This window comes from Salvelinus fontinalis, chromosome 28 (genome assembly GCF_029448725.1).
Source record: "Salvelinus fontinalis isolate EN_2023a chromosome 28, ASM2944872v1, whole genome shotgun sequence".
In the NCBI taxonomy this organism is placed as follows: domain Eukaryota; kingdom Metazoa; phylum Chordata; class Actinopteri; order Salmoniformes; family Salmonidae; genus Salvelinus; species Salvelinus fontinalis.
In genome coordinates, this window is record NC_074692.1 from 20,648,982 (window position 1) to 20,670,133 (window position 21,152).

At 43.9% G+C, this 21,152-nt stretch overlaps 1 protein-coding gene across 2 annotated transcripts in view; it reads right to left on the reverse strand.

Annotated features, from left to right (window-relative positions):
• clip1a (CAP-GLY domain containing linker protein 1a) overlaps positions 1–21,152 on the reverse strand; it is a 53,379-nt gene that overhangs the window by 27,569 nt on the left and 4,658 nt on the right. For both annotated transcript variants that reach the window (XM_055886975.1, XM_055886976.1), the window contains exons 2-9: positions 9,419–9,701; positions 6,316–6,836; positions 4,463–4,587; positions 4,063–4,279; positions 3,703–3,900; positions 3,226–3,317; positions 2,925–2,985; positions 317–421 (exon numbers count right to left, since the gene is read on the reverse strand). In XM_055886975.1, the coding sequence (XP_055742950.1) occupies positions 317–421; positions 2,925–2,985; positions 3,226–3,317; positions 3,703–3,900; positions 4,063–4,279; positions 4,463–4,587; positions 6,316–6,836; positions 9,419–9,509 (1,410 nt within the window). In that variant the 5' untranslated portion in view covers positions 9,510–9,701. The remainder of the gene's footprint in view (positions 1–316; positions 422–2,924; positions 2,986–3,225; positions 3,318–3,702; positions 3,901–4,062; positions 4,280–4,462; positions 4,588–6,315; positions 6,837–9,418; positions 9,702–21,152) is intronic.

Genomic DNA, 21,152 nt, shown 5'->3' on the forward strand with positions numbered 1-21,152 from the left:
AGAACAGGATTGTATTCTAAATACAATTAATAGCAATTAATATTCTTAATTGCTACCAAGTAAAAAGATTAGTCAACTACACCATTCAATGTTTGCTTAGAGACATTCAAATGCAGTTAAATACCAACTCCCCATCCACAAGCCTCTATGGCAGAAATGGGCAGAAAAACAGCATATGGAAGCCAGTGCAACAGGTATTTGGAGATCCTCTGTAACCCATTGTACACCCTCCCAAGAGTTGCAACATTACCCCTGGTACCATCCACACTCCACCCCTCTTTCCAAACGCACCACTGTGCAGAGCAAGATCCATTACCCTAGTGTCTTCTAACTCTCTCTGGAGTTTCTCAGCTTTGGTCTTTTCAAAGAGCAGGCTCTGTTCAAGCTCCTTAATGTGGGCATGCTCCAGTTTGGTCTGCGTCTGTTAGTAAAGAAGGGGAGAGGAAGAGAACAAAACCAGTGCCACCATCACATGCCAGCCCAACGCAGACAGAGGAAGAGGGAGGGAGGGGAAGGAAAAGGGTACCCCATGCAGATCCCATGTCTAGCACAGGCGAGCATTGGGGATGTAGCTGGAGGTGGTGATAAGAGGATATGATAGAAGCAGCAGGGGAGATGTGCTATGCTTATAGATGTGCAGTTGTTGGTTGTGATTAGAGGAATCCATGCAGAATGACCTTGTGAACAACCAAAGGGAAAGACTAGGAAGGAATGCATAGAAGTATGTGTGAACTACTGAGTGAGTGAGCCAGCAAATGAGTGCAAATTGAAATGGACGTGACTGCACATAAAAAGAGAAAGCACTGTTGGCATGTTTTTGCCCCCCCCCCCCCCCCCCCCACCACTTTACTCTATGATTTTGAGGTCCTTTCTGCACATTTATGTGAACAGGAAAGGGAGATGAAACATAACTATTTACATGAAATGGCAATGCCGTGGCAGGTTGTAACAGCAACACTGCGCTCGCTCTCTTTTGTGATCACGCCCATTTGTTTAGTGAGTATAAGATCACTGATCAGCTGATAAAACAATATCAGAAACCATGTACATTCATTAAACTACTTAGAACAGAAATCAGTAAAAAAATATATATAATAACTGTAGAATGGGGCAAAACGTATTTAAAAAAATATACTAGTTCAACCCCAGGACCGATTCATTAAGTTTAACATTAAAATGCACCTAATTGAATTGCTACCAAGTGCAGAACATTTACTTCTGGTTTCAACAGATGGCAATAGGAAGGTTGGAGCTCAAGACCGTGACTAGGCTGTGAGATGGTGGAGGGGAGCATCTCCAGTGGTTCCATGCTTAGCACTGGGCCAACATGAACAAGAGGAGAAGAAAAAGAAGCAGTAACGTCACTGACTGAAGCAGTTACAGGACAACATTAGTACACTGTTAATTGCTTGAAATCAACAGAAAACATTTGCTGTGTTGATTTGGTTTGTTGTTGTTTTTTTTAAGCTGCATGCATGTGAAAAATATTTTTTTTGCAGTAAGTAGTACAGAGACCGTTAGTATGCAATCAAAGGAAGATAAAAAAGGGGTATTACTTCTAACCCTGTAGCACTCATTTTTAAAGATAACATTTGATGTGGGACGCCATCAGGGTAATTGGGATGGTCCCCTGATTGGAGTTGCACTGTGGGATAGATAATGACACAAATCCTTTGATCAGACGTGTACATATTAAACAGCCCCGGGTCCACTTGCTTCCCAGTCTCTGCTCCGTAAACAAAAATATGGTTAGCCAAGGGAGAGGCAGAAAAAGTAAGTTGTTTTCCAAGAAATAGCCCACATTTCCATCAAATAGCACTAGAGTGATGGTGAAAAACAGTGTGCAAACCTTACAGTCTGATGTGCCACTGACATTTCTTAGCAAGAGGGTAGCAGGAAATAAATAAACACCAACTAATTCCTAAAATTATCCTAGGCTCCTGTGTTTATTTCAAGCAAACAGTGTTCCAAAAACACGTTGGGAACATTCAAGCTGTGTTAATATCCACATGCTACATAATCATGAAATGAGGAAGACCTCCAGGTTTGTAAAGATCGGTCTAAGCAAGGCACTGCGCATATTTGGAAGAATGACAATACACGGATAATAGTTTAGTTATTTGTAGATCAGCGAGTCTGCACAGTGCCGTGCTCAGGCAGATCCTCTACAAAAGCATGACTTCATGGACACTAAAAGAACATCAGAGCCAGGCTCAGTCAGGTCTGATTCTGACAGCTCTGCTCCATGGAGGACCTTACTGTCACACGATAGAGAGAATGAGATTTCAGTCTTGTGTCTCATTTTACTGGGCATATGAGATGGCATCGATCATGCCATGCAACAAACCTAATAGGACTGTGGGCACTGGGCAGGACAGATCTCTGGTGTAGACAGACTGCAGAGAATATTCATGCTCAGTACTTGGCATACTAGATTAAGGACATGTCACTGACAAGGACACCAATCACTCACTTGCCAACTTAAAATCACAAGCCGGTGGCCAACCTGTTGATGAAATGTATACAGAGTAGCCAAATAGGGACCTTCAATAAGATTTATTCATTCATTATGTTAGAATCTAATGTATACCCTACCACTTTAATCTCAGGGATCGGGAGCAGGGATGTTGCGGAGTGACTTTTAATTCCAGAGATGGACTCTAGTCTGCACTCTCATCAGAACAGGATGCTTTTACATCAAAATGTCTCAGTTTGACAAGTCAAGGAGTTTCAACGGCAGTCCTGATGAGTTGCAGTGTTGGTGGATTTCTGATTCACCTCAGCATCAAATGGATTAATTCCAGTCACTTAGGGGGCGATTTTAACTTGAGATAGGGACATGTAAATCAAAGATGCTCCATAGCATTAGAAAGGAAAACTGTTTACATATTTTTGAGTTTGTGTAGAAGTGTGTGTGTGTTTACCTCCAGGTCTCCTTTGGTAATGCAAGCTTCCTCCACACGGAACTGGAGGTCTTCCACTTTCCTATCACACAGAGCACACTTCAGATTATAGTTCAGTAACATTTAACATAAGAGGTCTGAAAAGGAATCATGGATCAAGGGTTTGAAACAGGGTTTCAATCTGACCTACATAATTCATGTATTTTCCCCCTGTGATACTGTACTGATAACCTTATAACACACCATCAGAACATAGTTATACCCATAGTTAGACCCCATACCCCCTGGACTCCCTTCACCCCACACCCCTCTGAAGCCTCACCTCTTCTCCTCCTCCAGCTGATTGAGCAGCTCAACCTTCTCCTTGTCAGCAGCCTCCACCAGGGTGCGTAATTGGTCCATCTTGGCCTCCATCTTCACAACACATGAATATGCATTCATTAAAACAGATCATGAATATAAGTTGAGAGACACTCATGAAAAAACAACATTGTGGGAGGCCGCTATGCATCCGGCAGTTGGCTGTAAAAACAAGTGTTTTCTCATTGACAGCAGATGGCAGTGCAGAGGTTTTTGTGACATGAGTATGTGAGGTACAGCATTAAGGTGTTTTCATGGGTCCTCCTCACATTAGGTTTGTCATGGTCATGTATGACATAACACACTTTTGCAGATGAGAGTACAAGTTCCAAAACTGGAACGTCCTGAGACTTATGTGGGGAAATGTGTGTGTAAATAATCCTGAGGGCGAATGTTCGTGTGTGTGTAAACCATGAGGAGGAACTCGGTGTGTATTGACCTGCTCCTGGTCCTCTCTCAGCAGGGTCAGTTCCTGCTCCACCTCGCCCACATGGGTGGTTGCCTTGGCCACCTCTGCCCTCTCCATGTCACGCTCTGCCATCAGCTGCTCGATGTGCTGCTGTTTCTCCTTCAGCACCTCCTGAACTGCTGTGGTGCCAGAGATCTTTCTCGAGTACCGTGATGACGTTTCTGTCAGCTGTGGTGGGGGGGGTAGGTAGAAGAGTGTTTAGACTGGTTAATGGGGGGGGGGGGGGTTCTACTCAGGACAACAAAAGACAAGACCAATTAAAGAACAGACATCTTGTTGCTCTGCAGTTGTGTATGTGGATGCACTTATGAGTGTGTGTGCGCGCCTCACCAGGCCTGTGCGGCTGGGCTTGGCGCTGACGGAGGAGGCCACAGAGCTCATGGAGCTGATGGATGAGGCACTGGGGCTGCGTTTCAGGCTCGAGGGAGTGGCCACCAACTTCCGCACCGTGGTCTTTGCCTTGGCTGGCGTGGTGGAGGGGAAGCCAATGCGCGTGACCTTGTGGACTGGGGCAAACAGGCCATACTTGGGTTGGCATTGAAAGTATCTGAGGAAATACAAATGAAGGGGATAAGAAAAAAACATAATTGCGCCCCCCCCCCCAAAAAAAAGTCTTATATACAAATAACACCCATAAGACTTGGCGGTACTTAACTCTCTTTTAAACAAACTGGTTGCCAGAGTGGCATGTTTCTCAAGCCTGTGTGATAATCCTCTCTGGTCTGATTACCTGGTTCCTGCCACTGCCCCATCGTTCTTTCCCAGGGGCTCATCCAGTTCCACACCACACCACTCTCCCTTGGCAAAGTCTGTTTCACCAAGAAAGCGAACCACACCAGCTTTTGTGCCACCAACCTGCAGAGAATGTGCAAAGAAAGAGTTCAGAAAAGCCTAAAAAAAAAAAAAAATGCAAGCTGACATCTACCGCTCAGATTTGTTTTAAACAAGGCTAAAAAAAACGTAAGCCTATGCAACATTAACCTATTAAAAACAGTTCTGTAACAATTAGGTTTGTGCAGTAGGCTATAGGCCCAATACATTATCACTGCATATTGGATATGCTTGAATTACCCTGTTGTTCTTCTCAGACCATTTAGAAAATATTTGGTAATAGATCATTTGTTGTATTACTTGTGAGGCACAGCTAAGTGAGCATAATAATTAGCGTTATTATTTTTGGGGGACTGATCTGTCTGAGGGGAGGGAAGGAGCAGCAGTGAGGCTGCCTCTCAACCGACTCACCGTCCCACCGCTCTCTCTCCATTTGCTGAGAAAGGGGGACAGTCTTCCAGCTGATGGTGAAACAAGTCACACTGCCTCATGCACAAATTCATATGGTTACTCCTATGACCAGAGACAGTTAAATATTCATCAATATTAAAAAAGACAAGCTACTAATAATAACCCAAGCTTATCGGAACACTTGGCTATACTAATTCATTGCAGCTGCAATGATGATGATTGTAGCGTGAGTGGAAGTAGGAAGAACACACATTTTATGGCTTATAAAATCTTTGAACAAAGTGTTGGCAGTGTTGAATAACAATTTAAACATGACTTACTCATTAAAAACAGCAGCTCTTTGGTGTACTCGTTAAGTCTCTCTCTTGTCATGGGTTTGGAAGTTTTGAAATGTCAGTGTCAACTTTGCTGTGATTGAGGCTTCTTTTTACAGTCTAGGGCTTGAGGGAATTGTACAAACACGGTGATCTGAGCTACCTGATTGGCCAGTGGTAGGCCTATAGGTGCACGTGATTTGCTCTCTGGCCCTGCCGGGTAGGTGGAGTTCTCTACCTTTACACAAATGAAACTGTTAAAAATGGGAACACTTTGCCATCCTGGCACTAGAGCTGCTGAATCAAGTGCACCTAGCAACAACAGCGCAAAACAAATTAAGAAAATAGCAACGGAACGCTTTATCCTTCGTTTTTTTACAGAAACGTTTGGTGATCAACTAGTAATGCCTTGGGAGATCGACCAGTATCGCAATCTACCGGTTTTTGACCACTGCTCTAAAGGGAGAAGTGAGGAATACTGTGGTGAGAAAAGCACCCTCCCTTCCTGAGCGTGGGTGACACTTCCTCTTAACACAATGTGTTACACAGCCCGAGGCTGACGGAGAGAGAGAAAGAGGGGCCTTGGACAACACACTCAGGACGGAAGGTGCTCATACGAGGACAGAGCTTGGCTGTGAACAGAGGGACTATACACAGAAACTGAGCTCACTGAGGAGTGTTAGAACGGATGTTCTCATTGGTCAATGAGAAGTTGAGAAGGAGGTGGGAGGAGGTTGTGTTCCGCAGACACATTCCTGAGAGATTACCATGTTGAGAGGGAGGAGTGGTCAGTCGTGTGACTCTGAGACCAGCCTGTATTTACAGCATTTGTGGTCACACAAGGGGCAAGAGGGGGTGGGGATGGGGCGGGGGCTTAGACCTCTCTAACCTGGAACAGGGGTAGGAGGCGAGGAGGAACATTTGAGACAAACTTGCATAAATGGACGAGCAGGCAGGTGCTTCAGGATAAAAGCTACCTGATCCAAAATAACAGCTTCATTCAAAGTGTAAATGAACTAAGCCTTACCAAAACACGGTCTCCATTCTTCAGCTCCCTCTCCCCCTTCTTGACCGAGCTGGTGTCTGAGAGGTTGGAGATGGACTCGCTGTTTGTGCGTGCCAGGTTGGAGGCTGGAGTGACTGGCGTTGCAGTTGAGGCTTTTTTGACAGAGGGGGTGTGAGAGGCCAGGCTGGCGGTGGAGGGGGTGGGCGACCCAGCCCGGGACGGAGGTGCTGTCTGAGTCCCGTTGGCCTCGCCCTCTGTGTAGGACAGCTTGGAGGGACGGGTGAATATCCCTTTCATGGCCTCGCACTGGAAATAGCGCACCCCTGCCACCGAGCCATCGTTCTTCCCAATGGGCTCATCCAACACTATGCCGGCCCACTGTCCTGGTGCAAACTGAGCCTCCCCCAGGAACTGCACCACGCCAGGTTTGTTCCCATTCACCCACACTCGCTCCCCAACCTGGAAGTTCTCCCCGCCATCTTGTGTCCCAGCTGCACCGCTACCTGGAGTGGACTTGTCGGCTGCAGCTACTTTGGATCCGGCTGCATGGAAACAGGTGGAAATCCTCCAATTACTGCCAGTGTGCCAACTCCACTAAAGTTGGTCCATGGCAAGCTGAGCTAACAGGGCTAACATGAAGGAGTTAGCTCACAGAACATGACACCTTTACCCTGCTATTCAATAGTTCCAAGAGTGAAATATGTTACGTACAGTGCCTACAGAAAGTTCACACCCCTTGACCCCTTTTTCCACATTTTGTTATTAGCCTGAATTGATCATGTATTCATCTGCAATTGTGTCACTGGCCTTCACACAATAGCCCATAATGTCAAAGTGGAATTATGTTAGACATTTTTACAAATTCATTAAAAATGAAAAGCTGAAATGTCAAGTCAATAAGTATTCAACCCCTTTGTTATGGCAAGCCTAAATAAGTTCAGGAGTAAAACATTGCTTACAAGTCACATAAGTAGCATGGACTCACTGTGTGCAATAATAGTGTTTAACATTTTTTGACTACCTCATTTCTGTACCCCACACATACAGATAATTGGAAGGACCCTCAGTTGAGCAGTGAAGGAAGATTGTTAAAAATAAATAAATCAGACATTGAATATTCCTTTGAGCATGGTGAAGTTATTAATTACACTTTGGATGGCGTATTAATACACCCAGTCACTACAAAGATACAGTTGTCCTTCCTAACACAGTTGCTGGAGAGGAAGGAAACCGCTCAGGGATTTAACCATGAGTCCAATGGTAACTAAAACAGTTAGAGTTTAATGGCTGTGATAGGAGAAAACGGAGGACGGTTCAACAACATTGTAGTTACTCCACAACACTAACCTAAATGACAGAGTGAAAAAGAAGCCTGTACAGATGAAAAATATTCAAAAGCATGCATCTTTTTTACAATAAGGCATTTAAGCAAAACTGCAAAATATTAGGCAAAGAAATTAACTTCATGTACTAAATACAAAGCGTTATGTTTGGCGCAAATCCACCAACATCACCGAGTACCACTCATCATATTTTCAAGCAGGGTGGTGGCTGCATCATGTTATGGGTTATGCTGTTCATCTGCAAGGACTAGGGAGTGTTATTGGATAAAAATAAACGGAATAGAGCTAAGCACAGGCAAAATCCTTATGGAAAACCTCGTTCAGTCTGTTTTCCAACAGACACTGGGAGACAAATTCAACTTTCAGCAGGACCATCACCAAAAACACAAGGCCAAATATACACTGGAGTTGCTTACCAAGACGACATTGAATGTTCCTGAGTGGCCTAGTTACAGTTTTGACTTAAAGATGCTACACACAGGATTTCTTAGAATAATTGCATTGTTATTTCAGAAAATGTCCATAATATATCTGGCGCAAATAGTGGAATGATGGTGTTTCACAGTATTACTTACCCGTCAGTGTTGTAATTGGCTGTGAAATTCGCCTATTGATTTCTCCCGCCGGAGTGGCATCTGTTGTCAAACTGGGAAAGCTGTTCTGACTTTGTGGACGTGTTATCTAGTGGAAATCGTAATTTCCTGGTTGTTAAAATTCTACACTGTTTATGTGAGAAAACATGCACTAATAGTGTAGGGAATCATTGTACCATCAAAATCGTTGTGGAAAGATCTTTTTAATTACAAAAAATAATATTTCTAACAGCTTTTTGAAGCTGGTGGACCAAAAGAAAAGTTACTTTCGGTTTTGGTCCACCAGCTTCAAACCGCTGTAAAAATGAAAAACTATCTATTTTTTGGACGGCTTTAAAACTATGGCCAGACTTGAAAATGGCTGTTTAGCAATGATCAACAACCAACTTGATAAAGATTGAAGAATTAAAAAATAATAATAATATGCTAAATTTTGTACAAGCCAGGTGTGCAACGCTCTTAGAGACTTACCATTAAGACTCACAGCTGTAATTGCTCCCAAGGTGATTCTAACATGTATTGACTCGTGTGAATACTTACGTAAATTATGTACAAAAAACATGGGTGAGAAATATTCAGGCTGTAACACAACAAAATGTGGAATAAGTCAAGGGGTATGAATACTTTCTGAAGGCACTCTACAGTCAACATTTGATCAGGCCCAAAAATTAAGGTTGCCTGATTTTCTACATATAAATAAACTGGCTCATATGTTTACAGCCGAGCAATGCACAAAGAAATAGTTGATTGGATGACATTTACACGAGGCCAAACTACAGTCGCATTTTCACATGACCTGACTGTCAATGTTTTGAAACAAAATACCAGCACAGGGATCACATTTTACACAGCAAGCCTGCTGTGTCTAAAGCCTCTAGTGAACTCAATTCAACAAATTTCTCCTACTTAAAAATATAGTTAATCCATCATATTGGAGAGATTTTGGGGGTAAATACTATAGCCTACGGAATCAAAATGGCCAGTGACCGATCAGCATGTCTACATCAAATCTAGTCAAGCCGCATCAGCAGATCCAGACTGATGAAGCAGTAAAGCCCATTTTATTGCAACCTTAAGCTGATTGATTACATCAAAGTCAGAGGTTAGGTGCTGTAGCTACCACAGCCCTAATGAGAAGCAGCAAGGACAGGAGAACTGCTGGTGCTAAGGGGGACGAGGACCTCTTACCAGTGGAGGGGGTGGTCTTGGTGGCTGGCGCCCCAGTTGACCTACCCATCTTGCTGGGCGCTTTGAGCCCGCTGGGCTTGGTTGTGCTCATGTTTCTTCTCTGTGTGCTGTGAAATCTACAGGGCCTTTCTGTCCATCAGTGGGCGCCGGCTGACCCCAAATCATTGACGTAGTTGTGCTCAGACTTTGAGATGACAAAGTCACAGCACCAAAATAAATCAAACAAAAATAAAAATGTAGGAAAAGGGGTGAGGGAGAAAAAGATGCCCCTCAAAAAAGGACCCTGTTAAGAGAGAGGAAGACAAATTAGTGCAACAAACAGCTTTGTATAGTATGCATTTGCTTTAGCCTAGTTTTTTCATATTATTTACTTTGCATAGAAGACTACTAATGATAAAATCCTGTTCCTTTCAGGATATTAACAGAATAACCAGATATTTCAGTCTTCACTTAAATGGTAATTAGGAGGGAGGGTTGTTTCACTGGTCCAATTTTTCCTTTGTGGACATGACTATTCAAACACTGGCGTCTTATATTGATTTGTTCACTTGGTATAATTGGTTCCACCTCAACATCATGGGTGGCACTGACAAAGCTTATTGTTTAAAACAGATTAATGGTGAGCATAGATGGGCTGAATAGCCTGCCTTTGACATTCAAATTATCTTGTGTTCTTATGACAACAAGCAGTGCTCCCCCAACTGACTCATCACAGTGAGTCCTATACTAAAAATACTCTGTCACAAGCCAGGCCACATTCAAGTGTCTCTGTGTGTGCATGTATTTGTCACCACCATACAGAAACAAACTCTCGCTTTCCCTTTCTCTCCCTCACACACGCAAAGTTGATCAGTCTTCGATATCAACGAACCTAGTACCATTCAGAAACACAGGCAGGGAATTCTTAACGAAAGACCTGCGCATAAATACATTTCAACCCCAGACATGAAGACTCGAAGGCCCGCATGTCAGAGTACAATCATTTTGTTTTGCTCAATAACATTTCGTTCTACCCTCCCTGCTTTAATAAGCAGTTCTATTTAATAACATGTTTCCAAATTCGGGGCGGCAGGTAGCCTAGTGGTTAGAGTGTTGGGCCAGTAACCGAAAGGTTGCTAGATCGTATCCCCGAGCTAACAAGGTAAAAATCTGTTGTTTTGCCCCTGAACAAGGCAGTTAACCCACTGTTCCTAGGCCATCATTGTAAATAAGAATTAGTTCTTAACTGACTTGCCTAGTTAAATAAAGGTTAAAAATAAATAAAAATATCTCACATTCTCACCACCAGTGCTCTGCTGTATTAGTGTGTGTTTGCCAGGGTTTACCAATCAATCAGGCCTAGCCTATAGCTCTGTCCTCATCAAAAACAAGTCAAGAGTCTTAGGCCCTCCCTCTTCACCATAAACCGTAGAGCCAGCTCGTGTGAAGCTACAAACTCTAAGTAGAGAGGGAGGGATTAGTAAACAAACAGAAAATGATTAAAGTGTTAAGCACCCCTCCTACAGGACAGACTACTAGATTAGCTAATAGCTAAATATGCTACAAGGGTCTAGCCTACCTGTTATTACCAGACTGACAAAATGGTGGCCTTAGCATAATCCGGCAACATTTGTGTTGTCCTTCAAAGACTTCTCAATAAGGTTACCTGTTAATATTAATGTTTGAGAAATAGCATTAATAAATGTAGTAACTAAGGGAGCCTTAGGCCAAGGAGTGGCAACATATGTGTTCTACTGTTAGCTAGCAATGTAGGTAGACTGAATTTTATTGACAGTCTTTGCTCTGACTTGCAGCATGTTAGGGACTCCCAAGTGTTGAAATAATGCATGTGGTTGAGAGAGCCCAGAGCAGCAGGTGAACAGCAAGGCCTTCACATCAAGTTACCGCCTTACCCCTGGAGGTCAACCACACTCCACTGTTGCTATGGCAACACAAACTATTTTTTAAATTTGATTTCACATTTATTTAACCAGGTAGGCTAGTTGAGAACAATAACTAATTCTTCTCATTTACAACTTTGACCTGGCCAAGATAAAGCAAAGCATTGCGACACAGACAACACAGAGTTACATATGGAATAAGCAAGCATACAGTCAATAACACTATAGGAAAAAAAAGAGTCTATATACAGTGTGTGCAAATGGCGTGAGAAGGTAGACAAATATGTCATAGTAGCAAAATAATTGCAATTTAGCAGATAACACTGGAGTGATAAATGAGCAGATGATGATGTGCAAGTAGAGATACTGGTGTGCAAAAGGGCAGAAAAGTAAATAAAAACAATATGGGGATGAAGTAGGTCGATTGGGTGGGCTATTTACAGCTGCAGCAATCAGTTAGCTGCTCAGATAGCTGATGTTTAAAGTTGGTGAGGGAAATATAAGTCTCCAGCATCAGCGATTTTTGCAATTCGTTCTGCTGGAGCGCATACTACGGGTGGGTGTTGTTATCGTGACCAGTGAGCTGAGATAAGGCGGAGCTTTACCTAGCATAGATTTATAGATGACCTGGAGCCAGTGGGTCTGGCGACGAATATGTAGTGAGGGCCAGCCGACTAGAGCATACAGTTCGCAGTGGTGGGTGTTGATGAGGGGCTTTGGTAACAAAACGGATGGCACTGTGATACTCTACTCAGCAAACTGGATGTAGTCTATTGGAAGCTATTTTGTAGATGACATCGCAAAAGTCGAGGATCGGCAGTTTTACTAGGGTAAGTTTGGCGGCGTGAGTGAAAGAGGCTTTGTTGCGAAATAGAAAGCCGATTCTAGATTTCATTTTGTGTTGGAGATGCTTAATTTGAGTCTGGAAGGAGAGTTTGCAGTCTAGCCAGATACCTAGGTATTTGTAGTTGTCCACATATTCTAGGTCAGAACCATCCAGGGTAGTGATGCTAGACGGGCGGGCGGGTGCCGGCAGCGAACGGTTGAAAAGCATGCATTTGGTTTTACTAGCATTTAAGAGCAGTTGGAGGTCACGGAAGGAGCGTTGTATGAGTATTGAAGCTCGTCTGGAGGTTAGTTAACACAGTGTCCAAAGAAGGGCAAGATGTATACAGAATGGTGTCGTCCCTCGTAGCGGTGGGTCAGGGAATCACCAGCAGCAAGAGCGACATCGTTGATATATACAGAGAAAAGAGTCGGCCCGAGAATTGAACCCTGTGGTACCCCCATAGAGACTGCCAGGGGTCCGGACAACAGGCCCTCCAATTTGACACACTGAACTCTGAGAAGTAGTTGGTGAACCAGGCAAGGCAGTCATTTGAGAAACAAAGGCTATTGAGTCTGCCGATAAGAATACGGTGATTGACAGAGTCGAAAGCCTTGGCCAGGTCAATGAAGATGGCTGAACAGTACTGTCTTTAATCGATGGCGGTTATGATATCGTTTAGTACCTTGAGCGTGGCTGATGTGCCCCCGTGACCAGCTCGGAAACAGGATTGCACAGCGGAGAAGGTACGGATCTGTTCTTAGTTCAACATTTTTTGAAAGGGGCATGCGGGATGAGGTCAATATCCTTCCAGAATACCCGGGCAAGGAGTGTTTGACAGTGATGAGGGGTGGTCGTTTGATCGCGGACCCATAGCGGATGCAGGCAATGATTGCTGAGATCCTGATTGAAAGCAGCAGAGGTGTATTTGGAGGGCAAGTTGGTCAGGATAATATCTATGAGGGTGCCCATGTTTACAGATTTAGGGTTGTACCTGGTGGGTTCCTTTATGATTTGTGTGAGATTGAGGGCATCTAGCTTAGATTGTAGGACTGCCGGGGTGTTAAGCATATCACAGTTTAGGTCACCTAACAGAACGAACTCTGAAGATAGATGATGGGCAATCAATTCACATATGGTGTCCAGGGCACAGCTGGGAGCTGAGGGGGGTCTATAACAGGCGGCAACAGTGAGAGACTTATTTCTGGAAAGATTGATTTTAAAAATGAGAAGTTCGAACTGTTTTGGCATAGACCTGGAAAGTATGACAGAACTTTGCAGGCCATCTCGGCAGTAGATTGCAACTCCTCCCCCTTTGGCAGTTCTATCTTGACGGAAAATGTTGTAGTTGGGGATGGAAATGTCCAAATTTTTGGTGGCCTGTCTAAGCCAGGATTTAGACGCGGCAAGGACATCAGGGTTGGCGGAGTGTGCTAAAGCAGTGAGTAAAACAAACATAGGGAGGAGGCTTCTGATGTTAACATGCATGAAACCAAGTCTTTTTTGATGACAGAAGTCAACAAATGAGTGCATGGCGACACGCAGGGCCTGGGTTATGCAATACTGTATAGAGGAATGTTCTGAAAGTTGAACAGCTTCAGTTTTACATCTGGCCAACTGTTTAGGCAGCGGTGAAGTAACATCTGTAATGGAATAGGCTAGTTCAACTTCATACGTCCAGTCCCCTCACTACGCTGCCAGCAAAAATAAGTAATATTACATTCCAGCTATTGACAGAGGTCTCCCTGCTCTGAGTGAGAGCACCTAACAGTATCAAGATGCCCTGGAATACGGAAAACTGATAACTAAAGAAATTCTAAATGGATCTTGCTGCTAAGTCACAGACACATACCTTCCATTTCTCTGAAGACCTAAGCGCTATGTTAAATAAAACAAACTAGATCTCTCTAACGCACATCTACCTGAACGCAAAAAGGGGTTTCTCAACAGCACAGAATAAAGGGTGGGTCAGCAGCATTGACCCAATTTACATGCCGCACTCCAGTTTTCCCCCTCTGTGGCTGAATGACATCAATTAGTGCCTTGAGGTCAGGACCACGACCAAAGGCCCTCGAGGAAAAAGCACAGAAATGATTGATATCTTCATGGCAGTGAATCATCAGAGGATACAGAGTAGAGTAGAGGGTATCCATTGACATGCCTGTTCTATTTACGATAAATTCACTCTTCTCACTAATAGTGTACTCTATAAAAAAATAGAAGATAGCCGATTACAACAAATGTCCAGAACTATATTTCCAAAGCTGACTTAAACAAAAACAACCCCACAAAAAAATAGGACTATGCCTCCTCCATTGCTTCACAAACGTCATCTGTTGATTCCATGGCATTGTTTAGAGAAAGGCTAAAGTCAACTTGGGGAAGAGAGCGGGCTTTCCCAAATAGACCAGCAATTTCTAGACTTGAAACCGGAGCCTTACATCTATAATTATAAACTATGGACAGCTTTCAGCTTTCAGTTTAGCACTGGTGTAGTCAGCTGAAAATGATCATCCAATTATGCAGAAGGAGATGTTTCCCACTGGTAAAGCTAATCCTTTGCTCCAGACTCTCACTTTAATCTCTATTCAGGCAGACAGCCAAATACCAATGTTCTGTCAATGCAGGTTTTGGGCAATTCACTTATCCTTACAAACCCAAATGCCCATCACTGTCATGCACTGCACTACAGCTGTTGGCTAGCCTACTTCTGTTAACACTACAGTGATGAATGTGCACAATGACATGGTATTTTGGGAAAGTTACCATATCAACATCTTAAACTATGTTACTAGTCAGGATATTTTCCTAAAAATAATTCCCATCCACATTAGAGATGGAAATTTCGTTCAATTTTATTGCCGACTAACTGACCCTTATTAGCAGGTCAACAAACGGTTAAATTGTTTCCAAACAGTAGAATGACATGACCAACAGAAAATACTATTAGAGATCTGTATGCAAGGATGAGATGCTTATGTTTCCGCCCTAACAATGGGAGTCGGCCCAAGGCGGGAAGGCAGGCGACAAGACTAGGCCCAAAATAAACCCATAGAAACATATTGGGCTTATTTTGGACAGATTTTGGCGAGAGTGAAACCACTTGCTTTTGTCTCTTCCTCTCTTATACTATGCATGCATACAAGGACCGGATATTTCTCATTAAGAGCTTAAGGGAAACGTGTAGCAATAACACGCCTATCATCTTACAGCCTATCATTAAACACTCCTGTAATCAAGCAGATAATAAAACATAATTTTCAAACATTTGCCAAAATGCAATTTGTGGAAAACAGAGTTCTAAACCTAATGCGAGCAGTCGTGATAGAGATGAACATTTTCGTTAGAAATTTAGAAAGAGAGGGAATCTAATAGCAACAACTATGATGGATTGCTAATATGACTATTATCATTTCCTCTAAAGACACAAAAGACAATAATACAAGAAACAACACTTCTATTGACTCTCCCTCTACGATACGCACTTCCGGGTTGGAGTGAGTAGTTGCATTCCGCTTTGCTCCACAGGTAGTATTACATTTCATTTCATTACAGTACAACAGTTTGATTTGTTTGATCTTAGCTGGCTACATAGCCGTCTTTGTATCCAAGATAATTGTGTAGTCTAGAGTAATTGTCGAGGTTACCTAGCCAGCTACACTTTCTAGCAAAGTCAACAACGCAGCCACTGCTAGCTAGCCTATTTCACCAGCCAGCAGTACTATATCATTTTAGTCAATAAGATTTTTTGCAACGTAAGCTTAACTTTCTGAACATTCGAGACGTGTAGTCCACTTGTCATTCCAATCTCCTTTGCATTAGCGTAGCCTCTTCTGTAGCCTGTCAACTATGTGTCTGTCTATCCCTGTTCTCTCCTCTCTGCACAGACCATACAAACGCTTCACACCGCGTGGCCGCTGCTACTCTAACCTGGTGGTCCCAGCGCGCACGACCCACGTGGAGTTCCAGGTCTCAGGCAGCCTCTGGAACTGCCGATCTGCGGCCAACAAGGCAGAGTTCATCTCAGCCTATGCTTCCCTCCAGTCCCTCGACTTCTTGGCACTGACGGAAACATGGATTACCACTGATAACACTGCTACTCCTACTGCTCTCTCCTCGTCTGCCCACGTGTTCTCGCACACCCCGAGAGCTTCTGGTCAGCGGGGTGGTGGCATTGGGATCCTCATCTCTCCCAAGTGGACATTCTCTCTTTCTCCCCTGACCCATCTGTCTATCGCCTCCTTTGAATTCCATGCTGTCACAGTTACCAGCCCTTTCAAGCTTAACATCCTTATCATTTATCGCCCTCCAGGTTCCCTTGGAGAGTTCATCAATGAGCTTGACGCCCTGATAAGTTCCTTTCCTGAGGATGGCTCAACTCTCACAGTTCTGGGTGACTTTAACCTCCCCACGTCTACCTTTGACTCATTCCTCTCTGCCTCCTTCTTTCCACTCCTCTCCTCTTTTGACCTCACCCTCTCACCTTTCCCCCCTACTCACAAGGCAGGCAATACGCTTGACCTCATCTTTACTAGATGCTGTTCTTCCACTAATCTCATTGCAACTCCCCTCCAAGTCTCCGACCACTACCTTGTATCCTTTTCCCTCTCGCTCTCATCCAACACTTCCCACACTGCCCCTACTCGGATGGTATCACTGGACACCACTGGTGTCCCCCAGGGCTCTGTTCTAGGCCCTCTCCTATTCTCGCTTTACACCAAGTCACTTGGCTCTGTCATATCCTCACATGGTCTCTCCTATCATTGCTATGCAGACGACACACAATTAATCTTCTCCTTTCCCCCCTCTGATAACCAGGTGGTGAATCGCATCTCTGCATGTCTGGCAGACATTTCAGTGTGGATGACGGATCACCACCTCAAGCTGAACCTCGGCAAGACGGAGCTGCTCTTCCTCCCGGGGAAGGACTGCCCGTTCCATGATCTCGCCATCACGGTTGACAACTCCATTGTGTCCTCCTCCCAGAGTGCTAAGAACCTTGGCGTGATCCTGGACAACACCCTGTCGTTCTCAACTAACATCAAGGCGGTGACCCGTTCCTGTAGGTTCATGCTCTACAACATTCGCAGAGTACGACCCTCCCTCACGCAGGAAGCGGCGCAGGTCCTAATCCAGGCACTTGTCATCTCCCGTCTGGATTACTGCAACTCGCTGTTGGCTGGGCTCCCTGCCTGTGCCATTAAACCCCTACAACTCATCCAGAGCGCCGCAGCCCGTCTGGTGTTCAACTTTCCCAAGTTCTCTCACGTCACCCCGCTCCTCCGCTCTCTCCACTGGCTTCCAGTTGAAGCTCGCATCCGCTACAAGACCATGGTGCTTGCCTACGGAGCTGTGAGGGGAACTGCACCTCCGTACCTTCAGGCTCTGATCAGGCCCTACACCCAAACAAGGGCACTGCGTTCATCCACCTCTGGCCTGCTCGCCTCCCTACCTCTGAGGAAGTACAGTTCCCGCTCAGACCAGTCAAAACTGTTCGCTGCTCTGGCACCCCAATGGTGGAACAAACTCCCTCACGACGCCAGGTCAGCGGAGTCAATCACCACCTTCCGGAGACACCTGAAACCCCACCTCTTTAAAGAATACCTAGGATAGGATAAAGTAATCCTTCTAACCCCCCCCCCCCCCTTAAAAGAGTTAGATGCACTATTGTAAAGTGGTTGCTCCACTGGATATCATAAGGTGAATGCACCAATTTGTAAGTCGCTCTGGATAAGAGCGTCTGCTAAATGACTTAAATGTAAATGTAATGACTAGGATTGTGCATTTGGCTTCTGGACAACAAAAGAGAGTTGATATGAAAAACACTAGAACGGGGGAGAAATGCTGGTTAATGGCATGAGGAAGTCTTTATAAAATAAATTGCCTCCACATTTCTACGGATGGATTTTTGCAAGGCTACTTTGAAGCAAGGTAAGACATGCCTCATTATTTGTAAAGTAAACTTTCCGGTTTCAATTATACTGCCTCAAGCTCACATTGCAAAGTGGTGGGTGACTCGCTGATAGTCAACGGTAGGCAGGCTATGGCCTATACACCCGAAATGCGAATGGGAGGTGCGCTTTAATTACGAATTGAGATTGAGAAATAATTCCCCAAAATAATGCAAATTACCCATAGACCGATAAGCATGACCGGACATATGTATTTTCAGCAGCTAACCGAGTAACACCCCTATTATTTGAATGTAATTTGACTTGTTTCAATTTAACAAACTTACTTTCAGACCAGGATAATTTCCTTTAGCTGTTGGACCCACTTCCTGTAGTGTGCAGACATTAATTATTTGTGTCTAATTACATGTTTCCTATGGCTCTGGGTTCATGCCACCTACAAAATGTAAAGCTCTAATGACTCATTTGCACTATGAACTCAACATTACAGTTCCACCAGTGCATGCTGTAAATTTAGGAGAAATAAAATCCGATAGCTTGCTGCCATCCTTCAATATTATTGCTAAATAGTTTTTTAACAAAGCACACACTGTAAAAGGAAATATAACCTTACTGCTCTGTTGGGATACATGAAATGGGTGGGGACTGCCTATTTATAATTAATTTAGTGTGTTACCATTACCTTTTTTTATTTTGCTAATTTCTCTTACTTAAAAGCTTTGCATTGTTGGGAGAGGGCTTGTAAATAAGCATCACAGTAAAGTCCACACCTGTTGTATTCAGCGCATGTTACAAATACAATTTTAATTTGACTGGTCGAGGATGTGTTCTGTAAAACAGATTTAGTTCTGAAACCGATTTGAGGGCCCAAACCATAGAGATAATCGACTTTCATGTACGATTACTTGTGGCAGCAGCTTATCCACAGCATATCTGGTTTAGCTAAGCCATGCAGAGTAGGGAAGCTTCGCTCAGACAGACTGTATAGCTCTCTGAACGCAGGGAAAAGGCCTTTTTCTTCACTGTGCAATATACTTTTGCTGACGTCAGTAGTGCAAAAAGCCTCACTAAATGACATCTCTCATTTGCAATGTATTGTATCCTACACTTCCCTCTGACTTCCCCTTTCTTTTCCCCATTCCTTTCATTAAGGGCAAATAAAGTAATTCACTCTCAGCTAGTTGGAAGCACTTGGAAAATAGGAGAGAGTCGATTTGTCTAAGGGCAGAAATAAGTACCACTTGGTACTACAGACTTTGGTTTTGGAAGGTTAAAGAATTTGGCTATTTGAAGGTGATAACGTTCGAGGGGACATTTTAAATCCAAGGACAAGATCAAACTAGAAATAAAACAATTCCCGAAATTGGTTTGGTTTCTAGCTTGAATGGTTCAAGAGTTACCATTACTGTTGGTGGGTTAGTCTATGATGCTAATTTATGCAAATGTCAATAGTTTTACATTTATAGACTTGAAAATTATAGTTTTAATGTTTGCAGCTGAGATGGTAAAAGATCAGTAGCATTTAAAATGGTCTACCACTTTTTATGGTTGGCATTATTCCAATTTACGCAAATTCAAATTGAGTATATTTTAGAGGATCATTTGAAGTTAGGATAGCTTGAATGTTTTAAAGTTGGTCTTGTAGCTTAATTGGCTGAGGAGCAGGACCATTTTCAATAGCTACCACTGTATTCCTATGGTTCTCATTCAAACCCATGTTATTTATGCACATTTAAAATTGTTATAATTCAAAAAGTATAAATACTATCAACAAGCTGTATGCAAGACATCGAAGTTGAGTCAGTCTGCACATTTCAACATTGGTTTGGAGTTGATAGCTTACACGGTTCAAGAAGTAGCATCTAGAACTTTTAAAATGTTACCATTCAAGTCTATAGCCACTGAAATGCATAGAATTTTATGCAAATATGGTTGTAGAACAAAAAGTTAAGTATAAAAAATATTTCTCAAGCTACCTGCAGACAGCCAGTCTACAAGTTTTACATTTGTTTTCGTGTTGATAGCTTAAGCGCTAGAGTGAGGGGAATAATTAATATGTAAGAGCGCTAGAGTGGTCTTGTTTTCAGCAAGCACACTAAATACACTGCTCAAAAAAATAAAGGGAACACTTACACAACACAATGTAACTCCAAATCAATCACACTTCTGTGAAATCAAACTGTCCACTTAGGAAGCAAAAATGATTGACAACAAACTTCACATGCTGTTGTGCAAATGGAATAGACGAAAGGTGGAAATTATAGGCAATTAGCAAGACACCCCCAATAAAGGAGTGGTTCTGCAGGTGGTGACCACAGACCACTTCTCAGTTCCTATGCTTCCTGGCTGATGTTTTGGTCACTTTTGAATGCTGGCGGTGCTTTCACTCTAGTGGTAGCATGAGACGGAGTCTACAACCCACACAAGTGGCTCAGGTAGTGCAGCTCATCCAGGATGGCACATCAATGCGAGCTGTGGCAAGAAGGTTTGCTGTGTCTGTCAGCGTAGTGTCCAGAGCATGGAGACTCTACCAGGAGACAGGCCAGTACATCAGGAGACGTGGAGGAGGCAGTAGGAGGGCAACAACCCAGCAGCAGGACCGCTACCTCCGCCTTTGTGCAAGGAGGAGCACTGCCAGAGCCCTGCAAAATGACCTCCAGCAGGCCACAAATATGCATGTGTCTGCTCAAACGGTCAGAAACAGACTCCATGAGGGTGGTATGAGGGCCCGACGTCCACAGGTGGGGGTTGTGCTTACAGCCCAACACCGTGCAGGACGTTTGGCATTTGCCAGAGAACGTTCTGCTGTCTGCAACATCCTCCAGCATGACCAGTTTAGCGGTGGGTCAGTCATGGTGTGGGGTGACATTTCTTTGGGGGGCCGCACAGCCCTCCATGTGCTCGCCAGAGGTAGCCTGACTGCCATTAGGTACCGAGATGAGATCCTCAGATCCCTTGTGAGACCATATGCTGGTGCGGTTGGCCCTGGGTTCTTTCTAATGCAAGACAATGCTAGACCTCATGTGGCTGGAGTGTGTCAGCAGTTCCTGCAAGAGGAAGGCATTGATGCTATGGACTGGCCCGCCCGTTCCCCAGACCTGAATCCAATTGAGCAC